Source organism: Motacilla alba, chromosome 1, assembly GCF_015832195.1.
Source record: "Motacilla alba alba isolate MOTALB_02 chromosome 1, Motacilla_alba_V1.0_pri, whole genome shotgun sequence".
NCBI classification, from domain to species: Eukaryota; Metazoa; Chordata; class Aves; order Passeriformes; family Motacillidae; genus Motacilla; species Motacilla alba.
Genome location: NC_052016.1, coordinates 24,726,879 through 24,745,466, shown reverse-complemented (window position 1 = coordinate 24,745,466; position 18,588 = coordinate 24,726,879). Strand labels below are relative to the sequence as shown.

The window sequence follows — 18,588 nt, the reverse complement described above, 5'->3', positions numbered from 1 at the left end:
ACAACAAAATGAAGCACATGAAGTAGGGAAAAAAAGGAAATCTAGGGACAGACAATGAAAATTATCATCCCTGTATCATGTGTCTAGACTTATTTGATACTCATTATCATGTAGAAATTCAATTCAAGTCTACATAAAAATTTTAAGATGTTAAGATGTTTTCCCCTGAATCTTCAAACTAAACCCAAGTGACTAGTGCATAGATCAGAAAAATGAAAAACCTCCATGTAATGGGTTTCATGGGTTGACAGAGCCATTAACAATGGTTTTTTTCCAAGTAACATTATATTTATGTACTAAGTGGCATTTCTGATTAGCTAGAAGGTCACACAGATGTATACATATAGCATAAAGCTAATAATTTTTAATAATTAAATATTTTTTAAAATATTAAAGGTATACAGAGCAAGCATAAAAATAGCATTTATCTACTTCTAAATAGCATTTATCTACTATTAATCTTTACTTGTTGTTTTGATAGAATCAAATAAGAACTGAAGAAAACATTATAATAGTAAAATGAAACTAGCCATGATGAAGGCATACACATGAGAACATAATCTGCTTTTAGAACTAGCTGACTTACTAGCCAAACAACGATGGGGACACATACAACCTCTGAAGAAAAAAGACTGTTTCTAGATTCTATGTCCTGAATTTCCAGATTTAATTACATGAAGATAAGTCTCTGGTAGGAATTCCTATGAAGCTTTTGCAGCTACCAAGCTTCACTAAGCCTGATTCCAGGTAAATCACAAAATGACTAGACATAGTATGCAAGCATAAACCTCTGTCAAACTGTATTCAAAAATAAAAAAATTCTATGTTAACTGTTAAAAGTGGAAAAGAGGGACCTTTTCTAATTCAACTAAGTGACTACTATGCATGAGTTCTCAACAAGATGGATCAGAAATTTAATAATATACAGAAATGTCTATATTTAATTTTCAAAATATTTTTCACTTGTTGCCCTTGTAGCTTTAGTGCTCCTTTCAGCATTTTGCAGTGAGTGAATTTATCCTGAACACTATTTATCTGAAAAAGGGAAGCAATAAATTCATTCTCTAGACTAAACAAAGGCACAAAGGCCTTAAATGACATCCCCAATGTGGGAGTGTTTAATTTGGTCTATGCTTCTGCCATGTTCTCCCTTTCTTTCCCTTTTGTTAATCAGTTGCTAGTATCACTTACTTTTGACGTAAACAGTACTTCCACTTGGCAAGACGACTACATTGGAGGCTGGACTGGCAGGTCTGGGGGACTTCACTGTTGCTACACTGCCACTTGGAACAGGGGTAGATGTTGGGGTTGAAGTGGTACTTGTGTAGGAATAGCAAACCACCACTGAAGAGGAGAAAAGACACCTTCCATATAACTGAAGTGCAGAATCCCATTATTCTATCACTATTTTTACAACTGAAATGGAAGCCAAAGACTTGCTGGGTTTACTATCTGTGGTTTTGCCTCTGCATTCCTATTACTGTGAAATACTCCCCAGTATGAGCTAAGCATGCCCATGAGATTAATGATCTTCAAAGACAACATAAAAATCTAAACTCCTGTCCTCCCATCCCCAAAAATCTGTGCTGCCAATGTGAAATTTTTTTATTGATCTTTGTTTTACTTTATAATTTGTTATTTTTAATTTTAGCATTAATTCAATATGTTGATCTTTTTGCTTTATGGTAAGTGATCTACACTAGTAACTGATAGAAAAGTGTTATTGCCTCAACAGTACATTCTGTTGAAAAAACCAAAATATTCGTTCAGTAGTGAAGAACTGATTGTGCTAATCAGCTTTTTTAAACCACTGCTTTTAAGTAATGACACAATGATACAGTACTTCTCACAAAGCCAGGATAAAACAGCTTGTTTCAAGAAGTGTTACACATTCTCCAGTTGTATGAAGCCTAATTCATGCCTGCTGAGCCAAGCTAGTTGGAACGTGTACTACCTTTATTTAAAAAGCATAGGGAAAGCAGAAAGCAACCTTTTTACTTGTTCCCATAGTACATTTAATCTGAAGGAAAAAACCCAAAGCAGTATTTTCTTGATTTTCACCACAACCTACTTGCATTCTTAAAACAAAACATTATTCAGCTTTCATCACTTATAGAACTTTACAAAATCTAGCCATTAGTCCAAGCTTTTAAAGTTTACAGAGCTGAAGAAGTTAATCAGTGAATGTCATTTCCTGACAAACTGGGTTCTTTTTATATTTCAGTTGCTAGAGTGTCAATAACACAAACAGTCAGATTAATGCTGCAGATACCACAAAGGTATCTTTAAAGAAGGGGTATTTTACATTTCTGTGAATAATGTTTGGTAAGAAAGATTGGATTTTTTTTATAGGTTCATAGAATGGTTTGCATTGGAAGGAACTTTAAAGCTCACCCAGTTCCAACCCCCTGCCATCAGCAGGGACACCTTCCACTAGACTGGGTTGTTCCAAGTCCCATCCAACTTGGCCTCAAAAAATATCTTTAATACTTAACACTTAAAATCTAAGACGCCAGTTTCTATTGTGGCATTGTTTTTACATTCCCATAGATTGCAGCAGATTTCCATCTTTCTCTCACCTTCTTTGTTTCCAGTTTCTGCAGGAACTGGAAGAGACGCATTGTGCTGAATGGCTGCATTGGCAACAGCATTGGCGGTCACAGTGAAAGCTGTTTGTGGAACAAGTCGTGGCATCAGTGGCACCAGTCGACGACCTTCTATGGACCACTCAGAAGAGCTGTTTGGTCCAGACATACTAAACAGAAATGCATGTTCTGTAAGTATTTTGATGAGTTTCCAAATACTCAGTATCCTATTTGAGTACATTTTTTTTTCCAATAGTGCAAGTCTAAAAGGCAGTTTAAGACATACTAGAGCACTAATACTCAATTTACTTTATTTCATGAAAGCCCCTGCATTTTGGTCACCTGATATAAAAACCCTCCCATTTTAAAATTGAAGAGTTGACTCTTCTTTTGTTGTTTTGTTTTACAGAGCTGCTCAAGGGCCAGAGGTGTGCGAATGCCATACTCAAACCTCCCACATTAGGTTAGCTACTATTCAGGTATAGTTGCTGTACTCTCCACTTCTGGATTATGAAAATACCAAGAAACCGAATAGATATCATAAAAGACTATTGAAATAGATTATGTTACAGGGAAAAACTCTCAGCTTCTAAGAAGAAAAGAGATTAGAAAGATGCTTTTAAATAAACAGAAAGCAGTCTTCTGCTCTAGTTTGCTCTTAACCTTAGTACTTACACCCACACTAGAATGTTTTATAAAAACACTGTTCTTATCTAGATGGAGAAATATTTTTGACTGTTTTACATGAGTCATTTGTCAAATCAGCAAAACCAAAACGGCAAATTATTTTTCAATGCTGTAATGTTTTTAAGCAAATCAACCCATTTAATGTATTAATATATTCTAAAAAATAACTTCTCACATGGAATATTTCAAGCAAGTTGCAAACTACTACTACAAAGGAGTTTGTAAAACGCAGAGTATCTGCTCTGTTATTAAATCTTGATATGCTTCAGCATTCCTCATACATATGCATATTGTATAAAGAGAGCTACATAAGTGAAGGTAAAGATACATTTTAAAAACAAAAAATAAAGGGTACAAAAGCTAGCAAAGTAGGCTTTCCTAAGGAGTTAAGAGAATTATGTAAGTCAAATACTATATTACCAACCATCACTCATAAGGAATCACCATAGGAAAAATAAAGAAAATCAGCACTTCAAAACTGCACCTTGACTGGATTATAATATTTCATTGAAGTGCAACACCTCAGGACAAACTATTCATGTTCTGCAAAATGCTAAGACTAGAAGTACTACTTAAAAGGAAAACATGGTTCAGGAAAAGAATCCTGATTTGACAACTACATGCTTTTCATTATCCGTCCCCCCCCCCCCCCCCCGCCCCCTTATTTAAAGGGGTGTAAGGACGTTGGTGGGTTTTGTTTGGTGAACAGCATACTTCTAAATCTTTAAACTTGAAAATTAAAACTTAGTCTTTCTACAGCACTAAACCAGTATGCTGATTTTGACTAGACTTGGATCAAACAATTGCTAACTCCAAGTGTCCTGCTATTCATATTATTTCCTTTCTTTCCTCTTCCCAACACCAAAGCTACAACAGTCAAACATAAAAAAGTCAACAGCTGTAACACAGAATAAGAAAAAAATACAGACACTTACAATGCAGCTCTGTTTAAAGACAGTCCTTAACAACAAGACTATTAAGTAACTACCAAAAACACATAACCACTTGGTCTACTGCTCTCCACCTCTCAAAATCATGTGGAGCTTGTGAAAGCACATGCAAGAAGGAACCAGCTGAGCTGATGCCAGCACAGCAGCTGCATCGCCGAGAGTGGTGGACACTGATGTCATCAGCTTACTGCAGCTTTTTCTACTCTGACCATTTTTTCCTTTCTATGCTGATACACTGTTTTCCACTAATCTGCCATCTCTTTCCCTCTCTTCATCTTTCCTATGTAGTTTTCTCTTTCCTCTTAATACAGCCTTTCCAAACTGATTAAAATAAAATTAAAAGCGAAACAAAGAAACAAACAAAAGTAAACATGTTCATCCTACTTAGGAGCATCTCTATTTTCATCATTTTTTGTTTATTCTGGTCTATCTTACAGAATGGTCTCTGTGACAAAAAAAACCTGTTTCTTACATTGCACTTGTACAGTGAATGGGAGAGCCTTGAATCCAAAATGTAATGGTACTAAATAACTGTTTCTAGGTCCCTTTATATCTAATACAGTAATGCCTTCATCCATACAGTGTTTTAACTACTGGTTCTTGAAACCCCCATCAATCCTCAAAATTCTACCATTCAGTTAAGGCCTACTGGATTTCCCAAAAGGTATTTTTGCAAATCAGTGACAAAATTACTTGGAACTTACTTGTGTGCAATTGTTGTTAGTCGTTCATCATTTACTGCTCTCCGAACTTCAGCACGATGTCGCTCTGTTGAAATACTATTAAAAAACAATAAAGCAATATCTTTTAATCAGAGGAAGACATGAACATTCATCTAAAAATTCCAGCTAAAATTAAACTTATGAATTATTTATCTAAGAGAAGAAAGGGAACAGGACTTTACATTTAAGAGACTGTCACTTAACCCTTGACGTCACAGAGTGAATGAATCGTATTATTGCTCAAAAATATTACTGAAGAATGAAAAGAACATTACTGTTCATAGGGTATCCTTGAAAAACAGCTAGAATCCAACCTCCTAATGAGATCAATACATTTAAAGGATATGGTAGAAAAGTTCACACAGGATACGCAGCATTCTTTCTTGAGGTATCTTGGGTTCAAAGACCTTGGAGTTCTACCTTGACAAAACCCCAAGCCAGTGCATATTCACAACCTGGCTGTAACCCTTTTAACACTCAGTATCCCAAAAAGTACCAACAAGCCAGTAAGGCTTCTACCACTGAAGGATGGTTTTTCTCCTTATTAAAAACTCCAAGGAGAATAGGAATGAAGCCTCGGCAACACAGAGAATTACTTCTCCAAATAGATTTACGTTGTGATCCCAGTGAAAGATAAAACATGTAACACCTTAAAAGAAAACAGGTCATAATTCTTAGTTTGAAAAGATCAGGGTTACCTAAGCACTTTAGAGAGTTCTCCAAGAAGATCCTTCTTCTCTTTTGTAAGGTCTCCCTGTGCACGTAAGGCACTGATGACACCTGCATAGGCCTCCAGTTCTGAAGAATTAGAGCAAAGAATATTTCTATTTAATGCTCACAGCAAAGGGAAAAAATGCTGTTTTCCAAATTACTGACAGCATTCTAATAATTTTCAAAATCGTTAAGAGTAACACATTTTTCAATTATTTAGTGCTATTTCAAAAGAGACTGATGATTTGGAACTCTCTCAGTCAATTACTCCTCAGCATAAAACATTTCTATGAAACAATTGTCTTATCACAGTGGATTATCTAGTTTCCAAACCCAAATGAATGTGTCAAGCTCTCTCTGACCTGACAATTCAGGCAAAAAGCTTGAAGAAACTCTTTGGAGAGTAGCTCAGAATTGTCTTCACACGTATCATTATTACGAGTTCTATGGAAAAGCTTGGCTTGGAAAAGAAATACACTATCAAAAGAGCAACTGGTTTTCTTGGAATGCCTTTCCCTAATCAGCATGGAGAACATCAGCTCTAGTTTGCTTAATATGATCATCATAATCTTTTATACCTATTTACTTGATATGGTACAACTGTTTGTATCTGAAAGAAATCCAACACAATGAATTAAACCTGCTCAACACAAAATAAACAGTCCAGCTATTCTTAAACATAGAACTACCACAAAAATACAACTCTGATTTAGCAGAAGTGTGTAATTCCAGGTGACTGCCATCAGCACTTGGAAAAAATCGAAACGTAAAAGGCTAGTGATATTTTTGAATTTTGTTCTACTACACAGGGAGAAGATACATCTAATGCAAATAATGAAGCCTGCTATTTTGGCAAAGAATGACTTGCTATCCTCAGCTTCACACTGTTTAGGGAAACCCGACACAAAAATTCTCTTGATCCTTACATAGGTGCCTTTCATTTGGCACTTCCATTTCAGCAGCCAACCCAAACAACTCCACAACAGATTCCAGTTACCCAAAACCAAGAATAAAAAGTGCAGGCCAAAACCTAACATTGCTGACGTTTGCTGCAAAAGAAAAGACTGATGCTTTTCTGAAAAGTCTCCATTTAATGGATTCCAAAGAGCTAATTTACAAATGAAATCAAGGAATTGTGCTGAAAAGAAGTTCTGCTCTCCTGTCCCAATTAAGCAGATAAAACAAAAAGCAGAGTAATTTTGATTAACTATGCAGCCTGCACAGGGATGCTGAGTGACCTACAGAACCATTCACAGCTTCAGTTATAAAACGTTCACTAAGTAATGCAATGGTTATTACTAATATCAACATCTATTTAGACAATTATGCTACAGTATTCATGATACTAATTATTTTCTGCTATTAACAACTTAAAGTAATTCTCAGATGCAACCATATAATTATTTACCAAGGGCACACTTTTTTCCTTTTGCATTATAAATAAAGAGCCTCTAAACTATAGCTGTAAAAAATGCACATTCTGGTCTTTTGGAAGCTAGTAAGGATTACAGAACAGCTGTAACTTTTTCCCCTTTGTGTTTATACAGCAACACAAAACACATGAAATAGCTAAAATGGGTTTGGCAAGTAAATATCATTATTGCTAGTGTTAGGTTCTACAATCATCACGTTGTTCAGTAATAAACCACAATCAACACCAGGTCCTGCATAACTCAAGATGCATTTCAGCTTCACCTACATCCCTGCTTCACTCCTTGCAGAGTACTCTCACTACTGCTGTACCATTAGCCAAATTAGATGTTGGGCTGTGAGCTGGAAAAGCAGGACCCTCTAAAGTAGATGGCTGTTGCTGCATGTGACTGTCACACAGCTATTGCTGCCACTACCTGTGCTCCTTCACCCCCAGTTTCGTGGTGTTCCTCCTCTCAGCTCACAGAGGCAGTGCCTCAGCCTCAACCCTGCTGGCAGGGCCCCCTTGTGGGGACACAGCTCATGCCAGCAAAACAAAAATTATTATTTTTGAATTTTTTTTCCTTCCTGTCAGCATAGGTTATGTCATTGAAGGAGGTGTAGCTGCAGTTCTGTTTGGCTCAGCTGCACCAGCAAGGTTCTGCCAGCATACCGCTGTTAGCTGCTGTTAGCTCAGGTGAAAGTTTTTTTTCCAGGCTTCCAGCCAGCACAGCTATGTTAATGAAACTTAGTAGCACATATCTGGTCAAAAGCTTTTGGCACTCTGCACTTTCTCCTAGTTTCCGTACTTTTTGAGCCCTACTTAAGACTTAGGGTTGTCACCTTAACAGACAGTACAGCTTGTTGCAACGTTGCGTGCAACATCTGCATCACTGTTCCAACAGCATGCAAATCCCATATTCGCAACAAATGAAATACAAAGGGCAAAGGGAGGGAAAATAAATTCTCAACTCTCAAAAAATAAAGTGGATGGCTCCACCATGTATGAGAACCTTGGCACAGTTAAGAAATACAGCACACCATCTCTTAGCAGTCAAACAAAATAAGAACAAGAAAAGCTGTCACTTGTCAGTCACAGCAAGTTAGAGGGAGCCTCAACTTCCTTCTTGACATCATCTCCTAAATTATGGTCCTCAGAAGAAACTCTGAAAAACATAAGGCTTTTTTCTTTTCCTATCTAGCATCATTTAACTGGCAAACCCCCCAAACCTTTAATTACACAAATTCAGCCATAAGAACTCAAAACCAACTATGCCAGATCAGATCAAAGGTCTAACAAAGGATTCTCTCCCTTGCAGTAGCCAAAAGCAGGTAAGTGAGGAAAGAGCAAACGTTTTTATTACTTCTCAAAACACAGAAGCATCTCTCCTCATACACTTAGATCTACAAGGACAGAGCACAAAAATATCTTCCAGTGTCTATCTCCTGGGCAGGGGCCTCAAATACTGAGCTACATTTGAAACAATGAAAAATATTCCTGTGGTTATGGCAGTTGAGTGAGGACATCATTTTCCCACTTCCCTGACAACCTGTGTAACTGCAAATCACAAACACCATTTTTTAAAATCCTGTTTTATGTCTTTATAATAATAACTTCAATACTTGATTCATCCCTACAGGGACAGTTAAAATAGGATTCCACTATGGTTTTTTGGGGTACAAAAAGCTGTCTAGAATACAGAACTGGGGGGAAAAAAACAGTCAAAAACCACAACAAAACAGAAAAAAAAACCAAAAAAAACAACCCTAAAGGTTCTCTTTTCAGAGAAAATTTTGCTGCATGTTAATAGTGACAGAAAAACCCAGCCCTGCAACATAGCAACTAGGACATCCAAGAGAGATTCGACCAAATCAAAACAATTCTTCTCTACTCATTTTGCTAGGGCTGAGAGTGTTGGCCAAACATAACTTTAAGCCAGGGCTGTCAAACCAATGACACATGGAAAATGCAGGGAATTACTTGCAAGTTGCCTGTAGACATATTAAAATATCTCATGCAAGCAGCATGAAGGCAAATCTTAAAAGGGCAAAATACAGACCCACAAATTGTATCTTACTGTACCCAGTTTGCGAAGGATCCTCTTGCACTCATCCCTACTGAGGTCCAGAAGAGTAGGCCACACCACAGGCATCCTTCCCTTGTGTCTGTGCTCCCACAGAGCTCAGCCTCGCTGGAAAAGTAATGTAAGCGCTCAAGTCCATAATTTATTGATTTCCCCAGCCGATTTATGTAAACTCCTCAGCCTGCTCTCAACTCCACCGACACATCCGCTCCCATCTCTGCCCCATCTTTGTAGTGGCATGAAGGAATTCGGCAGTTTCACAAGAGCATGGACTTCCTATACTCTCTAGCTCAAATGCATCACCCAAGCCTTTTTACAGTGTCCTAGCTCCTTCTGAAGCCTATTTTTTTCAGGCTGAAACGCTCTCTGAAATGATGTTCTCTTTAGGCAGAGTACCTATTAAAAGAATTCTTCTAGCGAACCGCACGCTCCCCTTCCCCCCGGTGAATGCGTTTTGCACCAGCCTGTATTATATGACAGAATGGCAAAAACATCGTGTGTGAAAATTTGCTCTCCACATACCAACACCAGCCCCCTCCCCCAAAAAATTAACCAGACACGGGAACACCTCGATCCCAACGCAGAGAGATTCCGAGGGTGGCGGGGAGAGAGAGCGCATCTGCACGATACGACGAGGATAATAAAGGAAAAAGAGCAGCCGGAGGCGAGTTGGGCAAGCGGGGCTTGGGCCGAGCAAGGAACGGCACGACAGTGGGGGTGGGGAGGGGTGGGCACCGGGAACAAAAGCCCTGACGCCGTCGCAGCTTCCAGCGGGGTTGGAAGGGGGAAGGGTCTCCTACAAGGACGCCCGAAGGCAGCCGCCACCCGGGCATCCCCGCCCGCCCTTCCCGGGCCCTGGGCGCGGGGGACTGGCCGGCGCCAGCGGCGCTGGGTCCCCGCCGGGATCGGGGAAGAGAGAGAGGGAGCGGGCGGCGGCTGGCGCTGCCTTCCCCGCATCGGCCGGAGCCGCAGCGCCGGCGGGCGGGGGCCGGGGCGCTGCCCAGGGCCCGTAAGGGGGCGGCGGGTCTCCGCCGTCCCGGAAACGGAGCTGCCCCTCTCCCTGAAGCGGACCGCCCCGGGTAGGGCGGGGAGCAGGACCCACCTGCCCGGCCGTGCCCAGTACATCGAAGGCTCCGCGGCAGCCGCACCCCTCCCCCCACCGTTCGCCAGTGCCGGGCTCGGGTTTGTTTGGTGGCGGAGGCGACGGCGTTTACTCGGGCCAAGATGGCGGACGAGCGCGCTACGCACGCGCGGGCGCCGCGAGGTACGCTAGGAATTGTAGTCTCTGCCGCCCCTCTGCCGTGAGGAGCCGGAAGAAACGGGTGCCAAGATGGACGCTCGAATGAACACTGCGCATGGGCAGTGACGAGGAGCATGCTGGGAGCGATAGTTCTCTCGGTGTTCACGCGCAGGAAGCGGCCCCACCGTCCCCCGCGGCTCGGTGGGCGGGTACGGGCAGCCGGAGAGGACAACATACGTTGCGCGTTCTCTGCCCGGGCTGGGGAGCGCTAGCGCGGTTCGAAGGCAGCCGCGTACCCCGGAATTCTAGGAAATAACAGCTGGCCACCACTCCTGGAACGAAACATGATAGGGGAGAACATCACCCCATTTGGCTATTTGCAGTTTTCTAACTTGAAACGGACGCAGGTGGCGCGCGGGGCTGCAGCGAACCGCCCGTTGAGAACAATAAGGGAATAAATTCCGCACGTACAGCCCCTCACAGCCGCTCCTGGTCCCCCGAGCACAGCAGCCACCTGCACCCCAACACCGCGAGTGCCAGCCCCGGGCCTGGCCACTGTTTTGGATATTACAGCGATTATAATTTGTTTTCCTGAAGATTTCCATGAAAAGCAGTACATTTTATCTGTTTGAAAATCCTCGAATAAAATTAGAAAGAGAAAATAAAATGTCTCGGGAGCAGCTGAAAAGTAACGCATCCAGTTGCGGCTGCATGTTGCAGCGATAAAAGTATAAAAGAACCCGATCCATAAGACTGCCTGCAAGGAAATAGCGGAAAAATCACACCCAGCCCCCTTCAGGATGAGGCTTGCTCCTGGCTCACTGTCGCACAGGGCTCCGCTTTTGCTGCAGGCACTTGTTCAGCACGTTTCCCGTCTTGGACGTGTTCTGGACGCGGGCTCTTGGGGCCAGGCAGTTTGGTGAAGAGGCTCCTCGTTGTGCTCTCTCCCTGAAGATCGTGTGCTACATTCTGCTTTCAGAATGCCAGAAACAGCAGCACCTTTGCCGAGGAGGATGGATGGTGTGCACTCAATCGTAACACCTATTTCCAGCAGATCCGCAAGGGCTATTTTTTTCCATCTCCCTATAGATAGATATGTTTCTTCCCTTTTCTCACTGGTGAATGTTTTCTCACTTGCCGTTTCCTATTATTCTTCACAGTGGTATAAATCTCAAGTACTTGAAAACAATTATGCTGAACAGTACAAGACAGCTAGATTTTTTTTTTCTCCTTTTAATGCCTTCCTAAACAAGAATGCGCTGAAGGCAAGTAGCATAATCTTTGCATGATATTGCCTAGTAAATGTCCTAAGATTTGTAGGTAGGAAGATGCAGGTTTGTGCCAGAAGCTGGAGTTTTCCTTTCCATGTCAGAGACTTCACTGGAAAGGAAATCACAAATTCTGTGATTTCCAGAAATGCAGAAAACACAGAATCCCAGTATAGTTTGGGCTGGAGAGGATCTTAAAGCTTATCCAGTTCCAAACTCCTACTTTCTGCTAGACCAGGTGGCTCAAGATGAGTCTTTTAGTCAGACTACTCTGGTCAACAGGAAAAGGCAAGGACAGCCTCACCACGTACCAGAATATAACCTTTTTGAGATTTATTCAGAATTTGTAATTATGATGCTCTATCAGAGTGTGAGTTTTATTACACCCAAGATGTTTAACAGCCAGCCCTGATATTTGTAGAATAAATTATTCCATGAGCAGAAATGTCCAAACCTGCCTTCTTAAAGAAAACTTATCTACTAAGATCTAGATTTTAGCTGGATGCTATGTTTGAGTTTGTGTGTTTGAGTTTGTGTGTTTATGAAAGTGCTCTGTTCTCAGAGCGGAATCACTGCTAATGATGCAGCTCATAAGGAGCAGAAATACCTTTTTCAGACTCGCTTAAACGAAATTAGATTTATTTTGTATTTGTTTTCGATCTTTAATTTTTTTTCCAACATGGATGAAAGTAGCCAAGAGAATCAAAAGTTGCTGTGGGTAAGGTGGACAGACACACACTGGCACTTGCATATGTTCGTATGTATGTATTCAAGAAAATGGTATTTGCTTCATTTCCTTTGGTACACATAGCAGAAAAGCAATGTAAAAAATGAGTCATACATGAAATGTCTGAAGTTGTGATTGCTGCATTTCTACAGATGTCCTAAAATGACTTCCAAGAATATTTATTTTTATTAGGGATGAAGACCCAGAGTAGATGTATGAGAGGTTCAGAAAGTCTGAAATCCAAATTTTCCTTGTAGTTAAAACCATGATGTTACCATTTACTTCAGACTAGCCTACAATCAATTCTCCATTACCCAGAAAAATGGGAGGGCTTGAGATAGCATGGACAAAGTAAAAAAATGCCCAAAGCACATAAATAATGAGTCCTGAAAAGCATAAAAAGACCAGAGCTCTGCAGCAGTTAATCAGCTTGGATCAATAACCAAGATTGTCCAAGCAGATGCACCAGAATTACCCCCAAACCCAGCAAAGTCTGGTCAGCAGTGTCTTCTGTATTCAAATCCCACATCACATAACCAGACCAAGAACAGCACAGATCTTTCTTTAAAACTGAGCTAGGGTTGTCTGAATTCAGAATGACTGCATGCAGGCAGCTCACATCTCCTAGTCTAATCCAAGAGACTGAGACTTGACAGCATTTCTTTATGTCTGATGAACAAAATATCAATTGTTCCAGTTATAGACTAAAAAAATGAGAAGAAAAAAAGACAATATGGTTTAGGCTTACTTCATTAATACAGAAACATGGCTAAATATCCCATATTTGGTGAGTAAACTCCTATAAAATAAATGAGGTCATTGTAGGTAAAGGAAGAAAATGCAGTGTGAAAATGCCAGCAATTTTTCTAGCCTTTGATGCCTCACAGATACTAATAATTTTTTTTCATTTCTCATTACCTACATCCTTGCTCTCTGAGTCATCATTTAGGGAGGCCCAAAATTACAGGGCACTTTCTGAGTGTCCAGAAAATAAAACAAGATACAGAATTGTTGACAGCAGCATTTTGTAATCTTTCCTAAGGAAGCAAAGCTCAACAGTGTAAAAAAGGCACAAGGTGAAATTAATTTGTTGGTCAAAGGGAGCTAAGAAGTCAAATGATCAAATCTGATGGTGACCTGATGAGCAACACTCTTCAAGTTGTTGTGATCTCTCTTGTGCCTTCATTTCCCATTTCTATAATTCACTTAAAAAACTAACAACAGACAATGATATATAACAGCTCGGCATTGCATGTAGGATGGTGAGGCGCTGGCAGAGGCTGCCCAGAGAAGCTGTGGTTGCCCCATCCCTAGCAGTGTTCAAGGCCAAATTGGACAGGGCTTGTAGCAACCTGGTCCACTGGAAGGTGTCCCTGCCCATGGTAGGGGGCTGTAACCAGGACATCTTTTAGGCCCCTTCCAACCAAAACCACTCTGGGATTCCATTATCAATTTTATAAAAGCATGCTGCTAAGTATTCTTTTAAAGAATTTGCTCAATAATATACATTTAAACAAAATCTGCTCCTCCTTTCAAAAAGAGAAAGAAATTACCATCAATCTCTACTAGTTTTTGTTATATTCTCTACAACCCAACAATTTCAGATTCCCCACTGGCTTAAGTAATATGAATCTCATAAATAACTGGTCTAATTAATCACACTTTTTGGGTGCTAACACAATATTCTGTCTCGCCACACTTATTTTTGTCCTCAAAGACAATGGAAGAGAGAAGGAAGTAAGCTTGGAAGCCTCAGCTGTGAGATGGCCCAAGGAAGAGCTGTGATTTTCCCAGAGAGGTGATTTGTATGCAGGTCAGGTCACCAGGACAAAGCTGTGTTTCTCAGCTCTTTAGGAGCTCATAGGAAATGAGTGGAGTAACCTCACTGTGGTGCTCACTGGGTTATTAACTGCATCTCCCCTGCATCACTACAACCTGATTGATACAGGCTCTGCAATAATCTCTTTCCTTCAGAACAGCTTTTCATGGGTAGAAGAGAGGTGCTTCAGCTTGGTACTATATGGGAACCAGGCACAGCTACTACAGCTGCTGCTTTTATGAGGTAAACAGTGACTTTCCAGCTTCCAAGAGAATTATGCTAGTAATTTTAAAACTATAATTGGAAAATCAAGGGAAAAATGTATTTGTTTCAGTCTGCCAGCAATTGAGAAAGAAGTAGAAAAAATCCACTACGCTTTTGATACTAAGATGAATGTAACACAGTAGATAATTTCAAATTTTAGAGAATGTAAGGATCGTTTAAAGTATCTTCCATGTCTTGCTTAAGAGATAAACAGACTACATTCTAATATAAGTTAAATTATTTCTTGGCCTTTTTTTGTTTCCCAGTGGCTTAATCAATGAAGTTTCCACTCTTCTGATAGGTTATTCAGTGACTTGATACATTTTCCTGACATTGTCATTTTTCTTTCCTCGGACCACTGCTAATCTCTCTTCCTCCTCAAACACTTTTCCATCACATTTTCCCTCCCTGCTAAAAGAAAAGCAGCAGGCTCAACAATGTCTAGGTGCTGGCAGCTTACAGAGGAGCTTTTTATACACAGCCTCGTCAGACAGATTGTCAGCCAGGACTATTTGTATTTAAATTCATAAAGATATTTCAACTACTTTTACTAAAGATAGCTTTGTTTTGCCAATCAATAGATATTTCCCCCTCTATTGTAAGTAATATATACTCTATTCATCAAATGTTTTTGTTTTACAAATCCTAACAGCTTCTGAACTGAGAGCATCTTAATTCAGCAAGTATTAAAAAAATATATCAAAATGCCACTGTGTATGGAGTTAAACATCTATTTAAACAGTTTGCTACCTGAGGCAAAAACTCAACAACGTAACCTCCACTAATGAAAAAAAATCACTTGTGACATTTTGTGACATATCAAAGAAGGACTTAAACCTGGTACCCTCAGCAATCTTGGGAGGCAGATGAAATCCTCCATCCTCTTTGTGGCTTGCTGTATTGGCAAAGAACATATAAACTTGCTTGCTCAGAACAGGAAACTAAGGAATGAAGCAAATTGTTAAAAATAGGTTAGAAACTGCAGTAAAATAGTTGATAATTGTTAAGCATGTACTGTTAGTTTGGTTATGGTAAAAGCAGTTAAAAGGGTCCTTATAAGAAATACGGTACCAAATGTACCGTATTACACCTCAGTAAAGCGCATCACCCCCAAGCAACACGAGCCAGCCTGGACAGAACTGTAATGGGCCAATCAAGAGCCTTAAACCTTCATGCAAATGAAGGATCCAAAAAGAAACCAATCCAGAGGGACAAAAAACAGGATAAAAAGGGGTTTCTGAGCCGCTGAATTTGTGCCCCTCCACCTGGAACATCAGGGACATCGCTGCTCAAGAGGACCCAGCGTCGGCGCTGCAGCATCCTCGACGGGAGCGCTCCTGCTCGGCTCCTGGGCTCCCTTGCTTTAGGCCTTTCTTTTTCTTATAATAAATGCTGGAATCACTTTAGTACCGGGAGTCTGGTCCCGTTTTAAACAAAAATATTGAAGTTATTGCTCCACTGAACCACTTGAGTCCTTGTCTACGGCCACATATGTGTTATACAAACGCTGGGTATCTCTAACAAGCTTCTGCCATTCAAAGAACATATATTCCAGATCAGAAATTAGCAGAATTCAATCACACTGGGAGCCAATTTGCACTGTATTTTAGGGAAACTTGCATTTTCTCTTTCAAGTTGCTTTTTTAACCCATCAACAGACCATCTATTGCTTTAAAGTTCAAATCAACTCACCAACAAATTACTTGCTCATGATTTTGACCAATTACTTGTACAAGGCTGAGTATGCTATAAATACTGAGGAAGGAAGTGAATATTAAAGATTATATAATCCTAATATAAGTATCAGAAATTACATTGATCCTGGAACACCTTACAAATGAAAGTTTAAACTTACAGTATTGTTGTAGGGTGACAACAGCAACAGAAAAGCAAGCTGGTGCTGCATTTGCAAACCAGAAACTAGCATTATTATCACTGTGCAGTTTTCAGTGAAACTTTGGGCAAAGTCCATGTATTTTAAGAGGTTGATATTACCACTGGGGTTTAGAAAGGCTTGCACAGACAAAAAAAGACAACCCTGTGCAGGGGCAAGCAAATAGGGAAAAGAGGAGTCAGACTCTCACTCCGAACTCCTTCATGGTGGTGTAACCATATACCTGTAGCACAGCATGGGGTGCTGGCTGGAACTTCAGAAGCTGCAGCATCTCAGGAGGAAGCCCGGACTAAGAGCAGCTGCTTGGAATCTAGATGGCTGCTTCCCTCTGCAGCAGGGAAGTAGCTGTAGGCCAGAATACATAGCTGAGTAAAAAGAGTTAGAAGTAGAACAGATAAAAATACAGACAGCCTGTGCACTAAACCATGTTTTTTGGGCAGATCTTCACATCAAAGTCCAGTGCTGCAAAGACTGGCTCTCGGGGTTTCCTCATATTGAAGATCTGATAGAACACCTATGAAAATCACTATTCTTTGAATCAGAACCATAAAAAGAAAAAACATCCCAGTGAAATAGGAAAAATGCAATGGAAATTTGGTCTGACAACCTTTTAATATCATCACAGAGATTGTTAACTTTAATTTGCAAAAAGCTAACCTCAAGGGATGAGCTGGGATGCTGCATTACTGTAAGTTAGGGTGGGAGTTAAGTTGCATGTTGGTCACTAGTATTGTGACCAACATGCTTCCTGAATTCACCTGTCCCCAAAGGTCTGACACACATCACTTGCAGGACTTGGTTATTCCCTACTTTTGCCTCCCAAAGTTCTTCAGAACAGCAGGTACTTAGGAATAAATAGAATGTATCATGTATCATGTTTGGAAGGAGGGTCAGGTCTCTCAGGAAGTATTTAAGGGGGTTGCTAGGGCATGTAGGAAAAAATCAGAGAGGCCAAAGCTCAGTTCAAACTTAATTTGGCAACTTTTGTAAAGAATAATAAAAAATGTTTTTACAAATATATTAATGGCAAAAGGAAGGGTAAGACCAACCTCTGTTCTCTACTGCATGCAGGAGGGAACTTGGTAACCGCAGATGAAGAGAAGGCAGAAGTGCTTAACACCTTCTTTGCCTCAGTTTTTAGTGGGAAGACGGCTTGTCCTCAGGACATCTGTCCTCCTGGGCTGGTAGATGGTGTCAGGGAGCAGAATGATCCCCGTTATCCAGGAGGAGGCATTGGATAAAGGAGCTCCTTGGATGTTCATAACTCTAGATGGGATCCATCCCAGAGTGATGAGGGAACTGGCAGATGAGCTTGCAAAGCCGCTCTCCCTCATTTACCCACAGTCCTGGCTCACTGGTGAGGTTCCGGATGACTGAAAGCTGGCCAATGTGATGTTGTCCATTCACAAAAATGGTGGGAAGGAGGATCCTGGTAATTCTAGGCCAGTTAGCCTGACCTCAGTGCCTGGTAAGGTTATGGAACAGTTTGTACTGAGTGTCATCATGCAGCACGTACAGGACAGCCCGGGTATCAGACCCAGCCAGCATGGGTTTAGGAGGGGTAGGTCGTGTTTGACCAACCTGATCTCTCTTTATGACCAGGTGACCCACCTGGTGGATGCAGGAAAGGCTGTGGGTGTTGTCTATTTGGACTTCAGCAAGGCCTTTGACACTGTCTCCCACAGCACACTCCTGGAAAAGCTGGCAGACCACAGGTTGGACAGGAGCACTCTGTGCTGGGTTAGGAACTGGCTGGATGGCCGGGCCCAGAGAGTGGTGGTGAGCGGTGCTGCATCCAGCTGGGGGCTGGTCACCAGTGGTGTCCGTCAGGGGTCTGTGCTGGGCCTGTTCTGTTCAATATCTTTATTGATGACATGGATGAGGGTGTTGAGCCTTTCATTAGTAAATTTGGAGATGACATTAAGGGAGCATGTGCTGATCTGCTGGAAGGTAGGAGGGCTCTGCAAAGGGACCCGGATCGGTGGGATCCGGGCAGAGTCCAATGAGATGAAATTTACCAAGTCCAAGTGCAGAGTCCTGCATTTTGGCCACAATAACCCCCTGCAACATTATAGGCTGGGGATGGTGTGGCTGGACAGTGCCCAGGCAGAAAGGGACCTGGGGGTACTGATTGACAGCTGACTGAACATGAGCCAGCAGTGTGCCCTGGTGGCCAAGAAGGCCACCTGGCTCCTGGCCTGTATCAGGGATAGTGTGGCCAGCAGGA

At 41.2% G+C, this 18,588-nt stretch overlaps 1 protein-coding gene across 13 annotated transcripts in view; it reads right to left on the bottom strand.

Annotated features, from left to right (window-relative positions):
* EMSY (EMSY transcriptional repressor, BRCA2 interacting) overlaps positions 1-10,464 on the bottom strand; it is a 41,589-nt gene extending 31,125 nt beyond the window's left edge. For 4 of the 13 annotated variants that reach the window (XM_038134545.1, XM_038134535.1, XM_038134641.1 and 1 more), the window contains exons 1-6: positions 10,252-10,462; positions 9,149-9,257; positions 5,643-5,742; positions 4,927-5,001; positions 2,580-2,755; positions 1,192-1,344 (exon numbers count right to left, since the gene is read on the bottom strand). In XM_038134545.1, coding sequence (XP_037990473.1) covers positions 1,192-1,344; positions 2,580-2,755; positions 4,927-5,001; positions 5,643-5,742; positions 9,149-9,218 — 574 coding nt within the window. In that variant the 5' untranslated portion in view covers positions 9,219-9,257; positions 10,252-10,462. Of the gene's footprint in view, positions 1-1,191; positions 1,345-2,579; positions 2,756-4,926; positions 5,002-5,642; positions 5,743-9,143; positions 9,261-10,251 lie in introns of those variants that run through there. The other 9 variants (XM_038134527.1, XM_038134620.1, XM_038134630.1 and 6 more) reach the window with 6 other exon arrangements.
* Between the last annotated feature and the right edge of the window lie 8,124 nt (positions 10,465-18,588).